Genomic DNA, 18,252 nt, shown 5'->3' with positions numbered 1-18,252 from the left:
CAACACGTCTCGCCCTTTCATTCCTTCAGTTTTTATGCAAGGTGAATAGCTGCCACCAACGATTCGCATCAGAGAACGCGCGGCAGTCCTTCAATGTTTAGCTTAAATCATGGCTTTGCGAAATTTGAGAAGAAGCGCATGTATGCAGTAGTTTTTGTAGGAAACAACCAATCTGCACTGAACTTTTTAAGAAGGTATACTTTTTTTTCGGCTACTAAAACCAGAAAATTTTGGTCTGCCTGTCCCTCAATTCAGCCGTCCGAACTAACGTTTAAATGTGACCAAAGCTTGTGTTTGCGCTAGTTTATTGTATGACATACCGAAGAAAACAGCGCAGGAACGGGAACAAAAAAAAAGACAAAAAGCCAAAAGAAAAGATACAAAAAAAAAAAAAACACGCCATCCCGCCGTGTGAAAGTGGATGTCCAGCGCAGCTGTCGTAAACACATGCTGATGGTAGAGAGTATGAAATGTTCCTCGTTGTCCCGGTGGGCTTGTCGCTGGCACTCGCCTTCTCTGACGGTAAATTCTGGGTCCTGACGCAAGCGCTCGGCGTCTTGTGGGAGAACTGCTGGGTCCCGCCAATCCTGACGCATACGCTAGCCCTCGAATGACGTCAACCCCCCTCTCTTTTCGAGAGCAACTGCAAACCTAATCTTTACCAGAACACATGAGGGAGGGAAGGGGGGAAGGGGGGGGGGGTGGAGGGCTGGTTTTTATTGTTCACCGGTGCCCTATCGTCCATCATGCGGTTTCGATGCTTGTGTTGTGAGTTTTTTTTTTTCTTTCTTTACACGAGCACCGAGCTCTATGCTGCACGCTTGATTAGACTGGCCAATGCGCTCGGCGTCTTTGGAGAGAACTCAAATACGGAGGCAGGTCGGACGTCCTATACACCGACGCCGCAGAACACATAGGAAAGAAAGCTTACACGGCAGTGGCAGTAAGGGAAGACGGCGTCTCGCACTCGGGCTGCACAATACTTAGTTGCGACACGCAAGAAGCTGAGGAGGCTGCCATCGCCCTGGCGCTTACTAAGCCAAGAACGAGGGTGATAGTTAGCGACTCTAAGTCAGCCATTAGAAATTACGACCGAGGCAGGATTTCCAACGCTGCCTGGAAAATTCTCGCAAATGCGGAAGTGACAGCGGAACAGGTAACGCTTATTTGGGCTCCAGCTCATCGGGGTCTCATCAGGAACGAAAAGGCGCATGCGGCCGCCCGAGGTCTTACTTTCCGGACGATCGCCGAGATGCCCTAGACCCGTTTCTGCAACCATGCCCGAGGGCAGACGAACTTGGAAATTTTCACGAAATTACCCAACATTATAGACTAGCGCGTAAGATGCTTCTTCCGGCTAATCCACAGCTTAGCAGGAAAGAAGAGGTCTACTGGAGGAAATTACAAACCGGGGTCTTCGCAAACCCTTTATTATACAGCAAATGGCACCCCAAAGTATACGACTCTAGATGCAAGAACTGTAACGGCGTCGCGGACCTCGTCCACATGGCGTGGACGTGTCCATCTCACAACAAACCTCATAGAAATACTGCATCCTGGGAGGTCCTGCTACTCAGCCTGACCTCAAGCACTCAGCGAAAAGTCATCGGTCTCGCCTTAGAAGCCGCCGTGTCCCAAGGGATCCCGGCCGACTGATGGGGGGGGGGGGGGGCACTGAGGTTACTCTGTGCCTTTGACTGGTGCAAATAAAGTTTCTATGTATGTATGTATGTATGAAGAGAACTGCTTGGTCATGCCTGTGTTTTTAGCAGTACAAGCCGTAAGTTCGGTGTTGCAGGAAAAAATACAAAGAAAATGCAAACGCTCGTGATCGCGTGCCCCATGGCGACCGCAGAGCGTCCCCGGCACGTGCAGTGGCTTTAGCAAAGCAAAAACACTGGCAAAAACCCCGAAGAGAGAAAAAGTCCCCAGCGCTCGTGAGCGCGTGCCTCGCGGAGACCGCCGACTCTCCGGATCACGCAGTCGCTCTGGCAAAAACATAAAAAAATAAAAAAAACTCCAGCGCTGTCGTTAACCGCTACCATACATATAAAAAAATCACGCCATATCCACGGAATGAATGATGATAAGTGGGGCGAAGCTCGAGAGGGGGAGATCATCGGTAACCGTAACTCTCCCGTGAAAGTTCGCCCATTACATCATTAAGAAAGACGTAAGACTGTGTGCGTACATTGTACAAATCAACTTTTATTTTCGGAGTCAATGCTCCCAGGCCCAGACCTGGTGAAAGACCCCGCGCCATCGAGGACTACCCCGCACCTCCACCACAATTTGTCACGTAGGATGGGACACAACGGTAAAAAAAGAACTTTTATGTAGGGCGAACTTGTGCCCGAACAAGACGAGAGGAAACGAGCAAAGGTCCTTGCATCTCGTTCGACCTCCGAGAACGACTGCCTGCGTTCGTGGCGTGATCTCTTGCGTGATCTCCCCCTCGCAGTGCACGTGCGCTCGCGCCTCCGTTGGCGAACACAGACAAGCTCGCGCTCCCGGTGCCGAGTTTGCGCTGCCGGTTGCAGCCGGTTCTTGCGCGTGCAACGCGGCCCACTTTGCGACATCTCCGAAAGCATGCGGCGGTCACGTACCACGAGACACAAGGGATGGACAGACCCATGGCTTTAGGAGCTTCGCCCCTAAAACACTAAAGCGCTAATGCTAAAGTTAAAAAGACACCCTGCGTGGGAGAGGTCACTCCGGCCACCACATTCTGTAGAAACAATGATACTGAAACTTAACTATGTGTCCGGAAATGCTAACCAAAGCAGCTTCACTATTGAAGTATTGGGCGTGATTGCAAGCTTCTCTATTTTTTTTTGATTACGACATGAAAATTTTCGGCCAACGAGAGGCTAACAGGCTTCTCTGTAAAAACAAAAAGTACAGCGCAGTGCCTCTACTGACTTCTTTTTCCTTCTTTTTTTCATCCCCGTCTGTGCGCTGTTTTCATCGATATACCTAACGTAAAAGAAATCCGCAGCAAAACCTTCGCGAACCACTAAACCCGGAAACATATTTCGCGGTCATTGCGTCTTGATTTTAGCAGACGTGTTTTAGTTTTTGTTTTGTGGTCATTTATTTTATTTATTCAACTACCCTCAAGGCCCGAGGGCATTATAGAGGGAGTGGACATGCGTGTACTACATACAAATAAAAATACAACAGAAAAATCGCAATCTAATAACATCGCTTGATACAGGGTTGTACTAAAGGCTACATATACATAAAAATAAAACAGCATATTTTGTAGCAGCAATGTCATAAGGAAGACGATTCCAACACAGAAAAATATTTGGCACAAACGAGTCCTGAAAACACTCGGTGCGTGCTGATGGAATCCCAAATTCGTGACCATGATCAATGCGATTGGGAATGTAAGTTCGCGGGGGCACTAATCTATTTCTTAGTAACGCGTTGTCGCAGTAAATTTGAGGAATTTGGCACAGCCGAAACACTTTCCTGGAAGAGACAGCAGGGGTAAAGATAGTGTCGCTTTCATTGATATGACGCATAATTAGAACGAATGAAGCGCGCTGCCGGCTTTGCACTCGTTTTAATTCGAAGATCAGGAATTGATGACCAGGGTCTTAAACAGACGCTCCACATTCCGGTTTACTAAGTACCAATACCTTGCAAAGTAAATGCTTCAGTTAAAGGAGCGCCTGATTAAAAAAAATTCGAAGGAAGCCTAACATACTGTTAGATTTAGCTGTAATATATTCAATGTGTGTCTTCCAAGACAATGCAGAAGTTACGTGTATGCATAGATACTTATAAGAATTTACAACTTCGAGAAGAACGTTATTAAAGTGGTACTTTCATTTGTCGATGTTTAACATCATACCTCAAATCTCACATCATTCCTGAACCCGATCAATATCAGCCTATAATTCAAGTACGTCTCAATGGCCATTTCGCTTTCATTTTAGTATTTTTTCGTTTTCACTGCTATCAAGCTGCGCGCGCACCCCGAATTAAGGAGGAGAGGGATCCGTTAATTTCTTCTAGACCACCATCATTCAAAATTGTACCGGTTGTACCGGCTAAATCTACAGATGCAACAACGTACAGTCTTTGTCAAAATTCTGTGGGCCACGGCGACCGTGGCCGGAGCAGGCGCGCGGCCGAGCAGGGGCGCTGCGCTTGCCGCTGTCGGCTGGTTGCGCGGCTAAAGAGAACGAGGGGAACTTTTGCTTTTAGTTTAGTAGTGTGTCCGGAGCGACAAGTGCTGCAGAAAGGGCCTGCGCTGGAGCGAAGTGCGCCTGCTCTGAGAAACCGGCTCCGTTGTACTTGTCACGCCAGCCATACTACGAAAGTTCCAGCCGACAGCGGCAAGCGCAGCGCCCCTGCTCGGGCGCGCTCGTGCTCCGGCCATGGTCACCGTGGCTCACAAAATGTTGACAAAGACTGTACCATCAGAAGGTCGCATACAAATGCCACCAATAAGGAGAACACTCCTAACACCATATAAAGCGCTCATATAAAACACTGCCATGAACAAAATGCAGAATATTGACACCGAGAAAATTTTAGACAACGACCGGCCACAAAAGATTGCTTGTTCTTTCTTTTGCTCCGAGTGTGGTTGCATTTAAGGCTGCGTTTAGTGCATTTGCTTTACCACGTTTCTTTTTATAAACATTATTGTATATTTTTGTGTGTGCAATCGTTGAACACTTGTCGCGTGCTTTTGACAGCTTTTTTGCTCTTTTATGTGAGCCCCTCCCCTCTACAATGCTTGTATGCCCTGAGGGTGAAATAAATAAATAAATAAATAAATAAATAAATAAATAAATAAATAAATAAATAAATAAATAAATAAATAAATAAATAAATAAATAAATAAATAAATAAATAAATAAATAAATAAATAAATAAATAAATAAATAAATAAATAAAAACATACAAAACTAGAAACGTCTGCAGTGTTACGTGCGCTTGTTGTAGTGGTACAATTCACGGTGGAATGGTGAGCACCCTTGAAATCGCGCGGAGAATCCTACGCCAAACGCACTAGTCTACCCATAAAGGAAGTCCTTACTGATAAACATTCATCAAAGAATCCTTGAACCGAGGACAGAAAAAAATGAACGTGTTCCTAATTTGTATCCTCCACGCTGTCATTTGTGCACCAAGTATGATATTTTCTTACATACAACAAACGAATTGCCGAATGGTAGGTCTTAAAGGGGGTCCCCTCGGCAAAGTTTCACATCGGCCATTTGGGGCTCACCGAAGTTTCGAGTGTACTACACATCAACGAGCCACGAGTTCCGACAGGCCGTCCTTAGGGAATCAAAGGAGCGTAAACTGGGGCGAAAAGTGAAGGGAGGAGTGCGGAAGCAGGAGAGGAGGAGTACAACAAGGATTCTCAGGGCCCGCCTGGCCAGCCTTATTGGCCAACGCCTTAGAGCAATGCGCGTCTTTAATTAGCGTGGATCCCGCTCAGCCACTCGTCACCCCGTTCTTCCGACCGTGGGCGCTATCAAGCAAGAGAAACGATCGTTCGGCGGTTTTCAGGCGCCACCAACCGTAAAACTCATCAGGTCCCACTTAAGGCCGTATTCTCTCTCTCCCTCTCTCCATTTTTCTTCTTGTTTTTTTCCCTCTGAGTACACTCAAGCTTCTCGAACAATTTATGTCTCGCACTTCACGAACTGGTTTAACTAGGTCATGCCCCTTAAAACCCCGAATGAGACGGCTGCAGAAACTTTCACGACTTAATACGCGAGGTATCATTTTCGTTTATTTAAGTTAATTGCTTATTGAGGATCTGTATTTTTACTGCTTCTTTTGCACGTGCGTTTCAACTAAGGGTCTCGTAAAGGTAAAAGAGATGCAAAGAATACTGCCGTGTTTGCAGAAAGATGACTAACAAGGCTCTCCAAGACCAACATTGGCCTGAGCATGATAACGCTGTATGTTTTTCTTCCGAAGAGGTTGGTTGAGTGCAGACCACCTTCTTTCCTGTCTTCGCCTTTGTGTTTTCAGAGTTTTTATAATCATTATCACGAAGAAAAAGTATCGTAGTATTCATTAGTAAATACTCAGTGGCGCGCTTAAATGCAGCGTACTTAACCGTGCGCTTCAGCCACACCGTGTAATTCAAATTAGGCCAACCACAAATGCATCCTTTGGTTACGTAATTTTCAATCCAACCTGACTATAATCAGTCCAACGAGGAATGAAAATGAACGCAAATTTTTTTTCTTTGGGTTTTTTGTGCTTGTGTTTCTGAACACAGCACTGCTCTTCTTCCTTTTTTATCATTTCGTGTCTTTTTCTTCTCGTGCTGGCAGTTAGAAGTTTGCTCTCCTACACCTCACTCACGATCCTACACCTCACTCACAAAATCCTACACCTCACTCACGATGGGTTCAAGATACGCGTGGCCTGGACTCCTGCTCACACATATGGAGCGGAAGGAATGTTTGCACAATCCTCCTGTCGTTCCTGTGTCCACCCAGCTTGGACAACCCGACTCACAACAGGCATGCGAACTGCACTGGCAGCAGAAGTACCTCCCAATTAAGAACCTCAGCCGGTAACGATTTGCCGAAGCCTCATGGTCAGGTTTCCTTGCTCCTCTACAGTGCCTAACAAGAACGGGAGAAAATTTTCCCAATAAAGTAGACGCCGACTTGGCCTATACTCCGGACGTCGTCTCCAACTGGAAAGCTCCGAGGCGCCCTACCAGTCTCTGGTACACCTACTGTGGCAGCAACAGGGCATCCAACCACTTCCATCTCATCTGGGCATTTTCAGCTTATTCAACTAGCCATGACCCCTTCCTTGCAACACAAGTACGCCTAACAGATTCTGCTAAACACGTCCAGTATGTCAGAGACAACCCTCAAATGTTACAGCCAATTACAGAATTTGGCTTAAAATCAAGTCTCTATAACTAGTATGATGGCGGATCGTCACCCTCTCTCTAGCCGACCCCCTCAAGCGCGACATTTGTGACTCTCAAACAAACGACTCCTTATGGATCCCCGGATGAATCGTCATCTCAGTGTGTCTTCACCACTTCTACGCAGTGCGCGTCTGGTACACCTGTGGGCTTACCCAGACCTCAAGTGCTCGAGTGAACGTTTTAAGTGCCGTGAACAAGCCTTATCTGAACCATCTTCTCCCACCCTTATTCCCATATCTAGGGCCGCTTGACCTCCATGCTAGAATAAAGTCATTCCTCACATCCCTCCATCGAGCCAATATTCGTTGTAAGAAAACGGCATCGTAGATACATTCCCGAGTTTTCCCAACAGCGAACTCCGGAGCCGCATGCCCAAGCAGGAAAAAAGAAATAACTCCGTCACAAAAAAGGTCCAACTTAAACGTGGCGGCAAGAAAGCTTTTCTGTGTTAGTGGGTAATATTGCCATGAAAAAACTAGAGCGGGGGGCTGGAAAGGTATTTCATGTCATCGTTTCTGGCCGACGCTCATCCGACGCCTGTATCCTACTTTCCGGGTGCAATCATCAACAACTTAGTATTCAGCACCAGTGCTCCCGTTGTCGGGCAGAGCTTCACTGCTTGCCATCTTCGTTTATTTCCTCGCGGTTACGCACTTCGACTCCCATTGGGTTTGGTTGGATAACGGTAGCTTAGAAGTAAAGCATACAAAAGCAAGAGAAAAAGAGAGAGAGAAAAAAAAATCACCCGGAACTGCTACTTTCTCAGGAGTAGGAGGAAGGAAAAGGTAATCCGCTTCCGCGTGGCATGACAAGTTTGTTCGACACTTTCTCCTTGCTACAGGGCGGTAGAAATAAGCAACCACCTCAGCAACGTCCTTCCTCGCCCAGAGAACAAGATCCGGCCATTGCGACAGCACCGAGGGCGGGAAGGCCCACACGTGCTTGTAATATGAATGGTAGAGCTGCAAAACACGTCGTCCGCGAGCGATCGGCGCGTCTAACGACAGGCAAGAAAGAGAAAGAACCGAGAAATAAGTAACCAAGGCTCGTCATCTGGTCGGTGTTCTGATGCTGGCAATGCTTTTGTCACGCCTGTAAATGAAATAAAAGCACTGGGAAACCTGGAGTGATCAACAATAGCGGGATGGATGCGCCAGCTTTTCGCCGGGTGTATCCTGTTCTTACTGTGGTTTTTTTCGTACAGCTGGTCCCCACTTGCTCTGCATGGCACTGTTTTGCGGGCACGTAGGATAGAGAAATGCTTGATATGTTGCAAGGCATCCCTTGGGTAAGATCTCATCTTCCGTGGCATTCAGTTTTTACTATTGTTATTTTTATTTTGCCTCTTCTATGTATGCCTTTGTTCTCGCCTTTGCCCTTAGTTAACACTTGCCGACCTTGGGATTCCCCGCTTCCTCTCCGCGCCCAACCAGCTTCGATGCGATTCCGCTGTAATCATAGGATTATCTGGGACTTCTTTGGGCAATAGAAGAGATAAACAAGGCAGCGAATGGCTTAAGCAATTGCGTATCGCGCGTTTTGTTCTGGATACCCCAGGTGCATGGTGTCCTCGTTCCACGGTCGTCGCCGCTCCTGGTGTTAAACAAAATATGCGACATTGCGTGATCTCCGCGTAAACTTTAAGCGTAAACGGAAAAGCGGTTTGTACGGAGTCTTTAATACACTTATTTATCTCTGTAGCAGCCTATACTACTTTTGAAGACACCGTACTGTAAGGTGCTACGAAGCTGCTTCCGGTATGCGGCTTCAAGTCTCCGATTTGAACCAGGCAGTGACACCACCCGTCGTTCTGTTCGACGCCAAAAACAAATATTCCCGTGTCCTATGGCGATAGGGGCATGAATCCCGGAGCGCCTTCCCGGTATTGCTACGCACGCAAAAGGGCGCAGTGGCGGCGGGGGAAGAAGGCGGGAGGGGGGGGGGGGGGCGGGGGGGGGTGTAGTCGACGAAATTAGTTATTCGCCAAAACGGGAAACAAAAGAGAAACTGACCGGGACATATTTGTTGCGTATGCAAGCGGCACCTGTTGGTGAAGTAGATATCTGTGAACTTACTAAAATATTAAAAACTAAAAAATACAGGATACCACAAAAGAGCGAAACCAGTCATGCCGAACCAAACCTTCCTGCGCCTGATACGCCGTATTACAATCAAACTGTAAATAAAGCGAAGTACACTCACGCCCTTGACCTTCCTTTTATTATTTCTGTTCACTGAAGCGTATCACGTCAAATGTAAGAAACATGTCAAGAGTTTGCTTCCGTGGTCGAAAAAAAAACAATCGATCGAGCTGTGTTCTTGGGATTTTCTGCGCCTATCAAGGGGCGGTAACAAAAAGCGAAGATCGCCTGTCAGGTCTGGCAGCCTTCTGCCGCACATCATATTGAGTTTTTGCTTCCATCGTCAGAGTATTCCGCGTTATAGTACGCCAAGCTGCAGAGAAAAAAACAATGAAGTAGTCGTGAACGGATCAGTGTCAAGTTGAGGAGCGGCACTTGAGACGCCTACAGCCTTCAGTGTGTTTGATATGACCAGTGGGCTTGCGGGCGGGCTGACGGTGCCTCGTATTGGTTGAGCGTTGACAGCTGGATGGGGCGCTCTGGTATAAGCCTCTGCCCTCTGCACTCCTTCGGCGGTTTCGCTTTGTCATGTCTTTTTGCTAACAAAAGCTTCTTCGAGCTTTCGCGCATAGACTGTTTGTCGTCAAGAGGCACTTTCCATCTTGTTTGGTCTCATACAAAAAGCTGTAGGAGTCAGCGGATTGGTGAGGAAAATATTAGACAGTTCTGGAAGATATAACATGGCGAGGCAGAGAAGTGGGGGGGGGGGTAAGAAATTTTACACTTGGTGCCTGCTCCGTAACCGGCAATAATAACGTCCCTAAGGTCGGCTTTCTTGCATAACTATCACATGTGCGTCAGAGCACGCTTTACAGAGCTAACTTGAAGGGCCGTGCATTATTTCTTGTTATTGTTTTCTTGTAAACGCAGTCAGCATTTTTCCTACCGGCCACACGTGCGTTCCATTGATTTATTGGTATTTTAATGCGAAAGCTTTACATGGCCCGTTGGGCGAGAGCCCCTGCGTCCACTGTCCGTAGCAGCAAAACGACTTCTAAGCCTTTCATTGGCCGGTTCGCATTCCATTGCGCGCTTTGCGCAGAGCTCTATTCGGGCCAGCATGTGCAATGTCTCTACGAAGTCCGAAGCATCTCATAGTCGATCCGTTCACATGACTTGCGCCGCAAAACTCAGCGCCGCAAAACACTACTTGCGCCGCAAAACTCAGAGGAGCACTCAGTGGTGTTAAATTGGACATCCGTGCTTTCGCATTCGTAACTCGCAAGAAGAGCCTGGGAGGCCTCGCACATTTTTTTTTAACATGAAAGTGTTTAATTTCGGGATTCACGAAGATTTCACTTACGTCATATCCGTCACGGAAGTGACGCCAGTACAATGAAGCAACCGGCCTGTAAAGGGTGCACCCCTGCACACATGTTCTTCTTGCGGTGAAGCAACCTTTAGTTCTAAAGAGTGCGTTATATTTAGGGTAGTTTGTTTTCGGGTTTTATATTTTAAAGTGTATTATGCCGGGATACACCAAGATTTCACTGACGTCATATCCGTCACGGAAATGATGCAAGTACACCTTTGCCGAAGCGACCCGCCAACAGGACGTCAAGCACACCCAAAAGACAGCCGCCGACCCGCAAATCATGATCGGCTGCAGATTTCGCGGCACATTGCACTTTCGTGTTTTACCGATTCCTATGACAGGGTAATCAACCACAGTTTTTTTAATCTCCGTTAATAAGTACAAAATTCTTTGCTCGGTCTTTCACTGCTAATGCGCTTTTCTATGGGAAGTAAAAAAAATCGACGTTTTTCTTTGAATTTTTTTAAGCGCCGTCGAATTCAAAATTTCTTCCATTACTTCGTCGGTAATACCACAGAAATCGAGAGCGGTTTTACGGCTTTCCTGAAGCTTAGAGGTACAGTGCAGCTTCGGTAAAAAGTTCCCACGCGTTTACTAGATTCATGCAAGCAGAGCGCAATAGCGCACCTTTTTTTCCTCTCCGTCGGTCTTACTACTCCTCATCCTTCTCGCAATGGTTGAATGTGTAGAGATACGTTTAATCCTCTTTGCGAAGAACCGAACAACTGCGATACTATTTGAGCTTGGGAAGTTTCAGAAGATTGACGTGTTCATAACTACTAAGCCATTGTTTGCTCGTACCCTTATTGACATAACACCGCCCACGCAAACTATCAGTGCGACAAAGAAGGCAGACACGAGGATGGGAAACTGATGCGCTCCAAACTGAAACGCAGCCGAAGAAGTTGGTAAACAAATGTAAATAAAAAACGAAGGCCCAGCAGCAAGAGTCGAAGCTTTATCTTCGCAGTGATAGTTTGGCAAACTCGTCCCACATTCACACGAAACGAAGCCATCCCAGAGTTGAAATGTGTGTCCGTAACTTGCCTCTTCGTTCGTGCTATTATTTCGGCGGGTGCGAAGCCATTGAGAATTTCCACAGCACGCACACCCACCCGTAGCGTGCGTGCTTTGCGCAGGTGCGACCGTTCACACGTCAACTGATCGCCTCACGGTCGAATTGCTCCACGTCGAACTGCGCGCCGTTTCGCAATGACGCCACCGCCATTGTACAGCTCCTTTTCTAGTATTATCTGCGTGGTCTCCGCGTAGAATAACAGTAGAGTGTAATTGGCGTACGCTGGGCGACGAACGCTCGACGCTTCTGCGATGAAGAAAACATTTCCTACGTCATGCCCCACGTGTCTTTCCTCTTAGCACGTCTGCGATGCGACTTTCTTCTCGCAGATAGAAGCATGCCGTCTCATCACTCGGATATTTGTGTTCCAGGCTGTCGACCCTTTCTTCCGCTAGCGTTTTTTCTTCAGTTTCAGTCCACTCGGGTCAACGAAAAAAAGAAGAAATTTAATCATTCGAGCGCGTGTCCGTTATTTACTCTCTTTCAGAATCCTTTGTCTTCGGTAATGGCAAGTCGACTCATCCAGGCAGTGCTCCTCCGACGAGTGCCAGAAGCGATAAATGAAAGAAATGCTAAGACAATACGTGTATTATGTCTCGGTAAGGCTCGTGCGTTCTTGAGGTCGTAAACCGCTCGTGTATGGCTTCTGAACGTGCACTTTAGTTTCTGCTTGTGCCCATTATAAGTGTGGCATAAGGTTGCTGAAACACTTTCCGAGAACGATGCCGTAAATAAATCCCACGAGGATCTAAAGTGGAAGTGGCGCGCTATTTATGACCCCGCCGTGTCGCACGCGCCGGGCTTTCAGGGTAAATAATCCTTCTGGCCCAGCAGCAGAACACTCCACAGGCAATAGTTCCTCGCCCTTTCAAAGAGAGTACGCAATGGGAACCAAGCACGTTAGCAATGCGGAGGTCTTCCAGTTAGTGCAACCGAGCGCACACTTTTCTTCAGACAATAAGTGTGTTACTCGGACGAGTCCGTTTGCTGGACACGTTAAGGCCACCATTCGGTCCCAAGCGCGGCCACTCAGTCCTCATCAAAAATATTGAGTCACTGTTCGTACTGAGATAACTGGCTCGCACGAAAAACTTGTATATTATCTTTTAAAACTGCTGAGGACACCTAAGCCTTCTTATGTGGGAGGATGCTTAAACACGGGTGTGCTTTGCGCTGTTAGTGAGATTCGTTTGCGATGGGGCCACACACATCCGGACCAAATTGATCAGATGTGATGAAGTGCGCATTTCTTTGCAAAAAAAATTTTGCTCTTACGTATGCAAGAGCTTGAGACATTCTAGCTACACTGCTTGGTTGGCTTTTACAAAAAAAAATTCACGCATATCCACGAAGTGAATCATGACGAGTGGGCGAAGCACTGGGGATCGTTCTTACCGTAAACCACCCGTGGCATTGCCCACTCGCGCATGTAAATGAGTGACAACGCGTGTGTACAGTATATACAATTCCAATGAAATCCAATTCTATAAAATTCAATTTAATCCAATCTAATCCATTTCAATTCAATCCAAATCATTTCAATCCAATCCAATCCAATGATCCTCGCGCATGCGCAACGCTGTGTGGACGCCAAGCCCCGGACAGAGCGAGGTCTAATATAGTGCCAGATATTCTAGGCACTATAGTCCTAAGGTGCTTCGCCCCTAAAATCGCGTCGCTGGCGATGGATTTCCGCTTCCTCATTCAACTCGCGACGTCCCTCTTCGCGTTTGCGCAGCTCCTCGTTATCCCGTCGCTTGATACGTTTCGCCGCTGCCCGTCCAGCTTTCTTCGTTGTTGGCAATTCGGCGACACCCTTCCGGGGTTCTGCCGCTCCCTCGCCTCGTTTCGTCGCATTCATCCGTCCTCGCTACTCGGCAACCGTGAATTGCCTCTGCCGGCCGTATTTCCGACCTGTTGATGCCGAAGCTGACGAGGCTTTTGGATTTACGACGACGAGTCCTCTATCTGCGACACTCTGAAGACGGTTGCCGCAGCTGCTTGATTTCGCGACTTTTCTTCGTGTTTTATTTCCTGGGAACGTTCTATGCAGTCGCAAAGTGCGTCCTCGTTTTCCTTTGTGTTTTAGTTTTGAGTCGCGTCCCATGGAACGCGTCGCAATCGAGTGTAATTTATTGGTTATTGGGCACTTTTCTGGGATGACGCATCATGTTGGAGGAGCAACTTGAACAGCCTTTGGGATGAAACCTCTGACGTTCGCTGCACATGGTAGGAGGACCGGGGCGCAGAGAAATGCACCCAGCGTACTTAGATTTACGTTCGGATTCAGTCCAACGTTGTTTTAAATACGTCTCCAGAGAGGACCCGATATAACTGTGCGGATCACCGTCCGCGTGATCCTGCAGAGTCACCCTTTTTTGTTGTATGTGTTAATAGCATTAATAGGGTTCTGTCCGAGTCGAATTTCAATAACAGTTGCTTGTAATAAGGAACAACAGCGTGTCGTGGACAAACAAAAAAAAACTACAGAAAGTCTTTCGTGGGAAGGTACAGGATAACAAGACGGAGTTCGTTGATTCATAAATATTCTTTAGGGTCATCCTGACTCTTGACACGGGTGGGGTGCTCTGCAAGAGCTCCGAAATAAACGTGGCATGGTAAGCAAGAAAATTGTGTATAGGTCTATAACTTTCATCACGCCTGCCACAAGGCAGGTGCCTACAGCAACGTACAGCAGCCTTCAACAACATGCAACACACCAATATTCGTCAGAAACCGACCGTAGAAAAAAGTTTATTCCCATTTTTTTGTCCCCAGTTGTTAAAAACGCCGTGTACACTCGCATTGCGTTTTAAGGTGAAACCTGAATTCTGCCGCCATTTCCTGAATCCGAAAACAAATTTGTCGGAAACCCTTCCTGAGGTGAGCCCTTTCTTTGCCCCGTCCTTCCGCGCACTTTTGCGTGTGCTCGCTGCCAAACGAGCTGGCCCAATTTATCCCGCTGGAACATAAAGTTCCTACACTTCATTTGGCCTCGGATCAGACAGAGTTCTACCGTATAAAGGTGCATATTGCACGCTGTTTGTTGAACCTTATGCCTCCCTTTGATCTACCGCATGTGAATCGAAGTTACCTCAAAGAAGTGCATGAGGCACACGTGCGATGCTTCAAATAGCCTCGAGTCACTGATTTTTCCAGTGAAAAGCAGCTGAGCACGTGTTACACGCATGGGCCTAAACGCGCGCCTTCCTCGCTGGCGAAGGGCGGAGAAACACTCACCGTGCAGCTGGAGCGCCTCCGCTCTTCTCCCTCCGGCACGGACAGCGAGCTTCGGGGTGACACCCTGGGCGAGGGCCTCGGGGAGACCCTGGGCGACGATCCTCCGGTCGTGGCCACCGTCACGCAGCGCGCCGAGCCGAGCGCGGACAGTTGCAGGTCCGAGGGCCCCGCCATGGGCGACACGGGCGTGAGGCTGCCCCGGGGCGAGGCGGGCGCCGCCAGGCTCCTGCGCGGGCTCAGCGACGAGGAGCTGCCCCCGGCACCCCCGGGGGACCAGGCGGGCACCGCCATGGACTGGCGGCGCGAGGAGGGCGTCGCGGGCACGCCGGTGACCGCGATGCTCGCGCGGCGCAGGTTGGGCTGCGAAGAGCGTCGGCTGCCCTTTCGGTGCAGCATGGTTCCCTTGCGGACCAACATTGACATGGCTTGGCGCGGCCTCGCCTCGCACTGCAAGACACCGTCAGCCGAAACGACGGCTCGCGGGAGGAGGGGAGGCGGGAGTGGAACGCATCACTCGCAGGCGCTGCTCATCGGGAGACCGTCTCACGCCTACTGGCTGTCCTCTATGCGCCTCGGGCAACCTCTGCTTTGAAGCGGCGGGAGAAAAATCCCGATTTTTGGTGTTCTTTGGATTCTTGTTCTCACTCTTGGAAAGCGTTCGAAGAATGCGGCTCCACTGGGATGCAATCAAGGCTTGCACGCTTTTCAGCTCTCTTTCTCTGTGCGGTTGGTTCAATGAATAGAAAAAGAGCCTGTGCGTCGGCACTGTTCTGAGTCTTCTTCTTGCAGCAGCGTTCTAGAAGTCACAAGAACTGTCCAGTTGCTTGGCAACCTTGTCCGTTCTTTCAGCTCAGCGAAGTTGCTTTGCGGAGTCCGGCACAGAATTTTCGTCAGTGCTGATTATGTTTTAGAGGAAACTTTTAGTGACTCTGCATGTGGCAAATGAAATTTACCAAACTCTCAACCCACAGCCTTCCGATGAATGTCGAGTAAAAAACGTTCGCTAAACTACCAGGAATGGCTTGTGCCGACCGCGAATAGAAGATTGTGTGGGGCACCGTCGAAGCAAATAAATTGTTATTTTCATCCACTTCTCTTACTGTTGCAACGCATTCTTGATTTATTTCCACCGGCCTGTTGTGCAGCAAAGGTTCTTTCTCGTAATCTACAAAGCAATTGAGAAAACAAAGCGCTGTTTTGTAACAAGTATTCTCTAATTATCTGCTGCTCGCCACCGCCGTTTCGTTTTGATTAGGCGCCCTTCAATGTTTTGAACCCACAGGTAAATTATTTAGGCAAATTGGCTGAAATATGGCTGTCCGTTCTTAAGACAACTAATTATTTCCGGCCCCCGCCGCGACCAAGCTCAGCGTTTCGTAGCGCCAGCTATCACCGGCGAAAAGGCCGCCGTCAGTATTAGGAAGATCCATCGTTCGCCCTCGCGGGGCGTCCTCGTGGTTAGCGCGCGACGAACACTGAGATGGCCGAGGTGTGTCGTTTACTCGTAAGAGATCCTCGTTAGAGCGAACGACAGCTTAGCGGGCAAATTTTCGGGCGATCTGCTTGTACGTTAAAGCGACCCCTTCTTCTCTTGGGGCGTAATATGTGACCCATTAAACTTTCAAGCCGACCAGGCTCGCCCAATCTATCGAGTTTCCCCCCGCACGCACCGGTAAGTACGGAGCGTCGTCATTACGGCGCGAGCGTTTCGCCACAGGGTCGATGTCGGAACCTGCCCGCGGCGATCGGTGCTGACAGCACGCGCGTCGGCCGCTCCCTGTCTGCCTACGTTTGCATTCGCGGTTACCGTCGTGCTCTTTTCTCTATGCGTCTGTCCTTAATGGGAGGGGAAATGGAGAAAGCGCCTTCGCCTAATCCTTCCGGCGGAACACCTAGATCGATGCCTGGAGACGTATGTTCGCGCGGCACGGAGAGGTCTTACTCAAGCTGACAAAGTCGAGGGAGCCGAGTACAAGCGGCATGTTATAGCGTGTAGCAGGTCTAGAATAATCGTCGACTGTATTTTTTTTTTTCGTACTAATATAATTCCGGTCACCCCATCGCTACGCACGCCGTACAATAAACGGATGGGACGTAAGAAACGACCAAATTTCACTTATTTAGCGTTTCTTTTTATCTTTGCTGCAGTAACTTGAAGACGAATGGGTTTGTTACGATCACGTCTTTGTATGATGAAATAAAAGGCTGTTCTCGGTTAATTTACGTAATTTTTCGATCGGTTAGTCATTTCCACTGACCTATTTTTCGAGGATGATATTCCAACTTTCCAGATGGTCACAGCTATTTCCGGCTGAATGACGCGGTTATAACTTGTCAGGTAAGCGTCTTAAAATGTCGAAGGTAAGCAAAGCTGATGCCGAATGAAATTAAGCCTTGTCCAGATGTTTGGGTTGAAATCAAATGAAACGTCTAGTGACTATGCTTTTGCTAAATCAGACCTTCTTTCCATCATCGGTTACTGCTATCAAACTATTTTTGACGTGGACGACAAAAATACAAAATTATCGCCTACCAAAACAGTTGCTAGCAAACAGATTTTTGTGAAACCGTTAAAAATACTACAAAGTTCGCCCGCGACCGTACTTGCAAGCTTCACTTGAAGTCCTCAGAAAACGCAGCGAGCACAAACCTGGGAGTTTTCTTGCAGTCAACAAAGCTGTTCTCACAAACTGAAAGAAGACGGGAAAAAAAATGAAAAGCCACCAACTCCCAAATCACTTTCCGCAAAATTCTGCCAACGAAGACTTTCACTTCACACGGGGCTTTGAACTGTCCGCAACAGTTGTCTCCACTTAGCAAGGTCTCCCGGGAGAGTCCACTGACGATGACACTCGTGAAGATTTCTTCGCTTCTTTTTTTCAGGACGAACTATCCGCCAGATGCTCTTCGTTCCAGTTTCTTTTTCTTGCCTCCCAGCACGGTCCACGCTTCCGGTGTCGCCAACGGTCCGAGAAGCCGTCCAGTGCGCAGCGCAGCTGTCAAGGCAGTCCGAACACGCGCGCTCGAAACAAGCCGAGATGGTCCGAAAGGAGCAAGGGCGCGTCCGGTGAGTGCCCGCGCTCGACGGCGTCTGAGTTCTCACCGGCGCGCGCTCCGACAGGCGCGATCGAAGTGTAGCGGCCGCAACCGACGCGCCATCGGGCTGCGCGTGTGTGGGCCGGAAGCGTGGTTGCCCTGCGCGAAACCCCGGTTTTGCTGGAGTGCCGATTTGATGCGCCCGCACCGCGCCGGTCACTGGGATCACGCGCTGCGCATATTAACCGACTTTTGCGTTGGAAGCCCGGCAGCCGGCCTTCGGGCAGTTGTTGTCGTACCAGCACCTATTGAGTCTAACATTCTCCAGGGGCGGTATTCTCGTGTTTGTCCGTTTTGAGAACGTCCGTTTTGCGTCCGTTTTGTTGTGACGTACTTCCAGTTGTAGGTGGGCTTTGGGCTTACTTTCGTGCGACTGTTCTTGCAAACATATTTTAAACGACTAAACATATTTTAAACTATCTTTTATGTGTTTATTGTTCCGCCAGCG

General features: G+C 48.5%; 1 protein-coding gene across 1 annotated transcript in view; it reads right to left on the bottom strand.

Annotated features, from left to right (window-relative positions):
* LOC144174089 (uncharacterized) overlaps positions 1-17,809 on the bottom strand; it is a 187,755-nt gene extending 169,946 nt beyond the window's left edge. Inside the window, exon 1 of the mRNA XM_077702533.1 lies at positions 14,709-17,809. Coding sequence (XP_077558659.1) covers positions 14,709-15,131 — 423 coding nt within the window. The 5' untranslated portion in view covers positions 15,132-17,809. The remainder of the gene's footprint in view (positions 1-14,708) is intronic.
* Between the last annotated feature and the right edge of the window lie 443 nt (positions 17,810-18,252).

This window comes from Haemaphysalis longicornis, unplaced genomic scaffold (genome assembly GCF_048455015.1).
Source record: "Haemaphysalis longicornis isolate Haplotype H1 unplaced genomic scaffold, Haemaphysalis longicornis Haplotype H1 scaffold_3, whole genome shotgun sequence".
Lineage (NCBI taxonomy): Eukaryota > Metazoa > Arthropoda > Arachnida > Ixodida > Ixodidae > Haemaphysalis > Haemaphysalis longicornis.
Note: the sequence above shows the minus strand (reverse complement) of the source record. Positions and strands in the feature narration are given on the sequence as shown.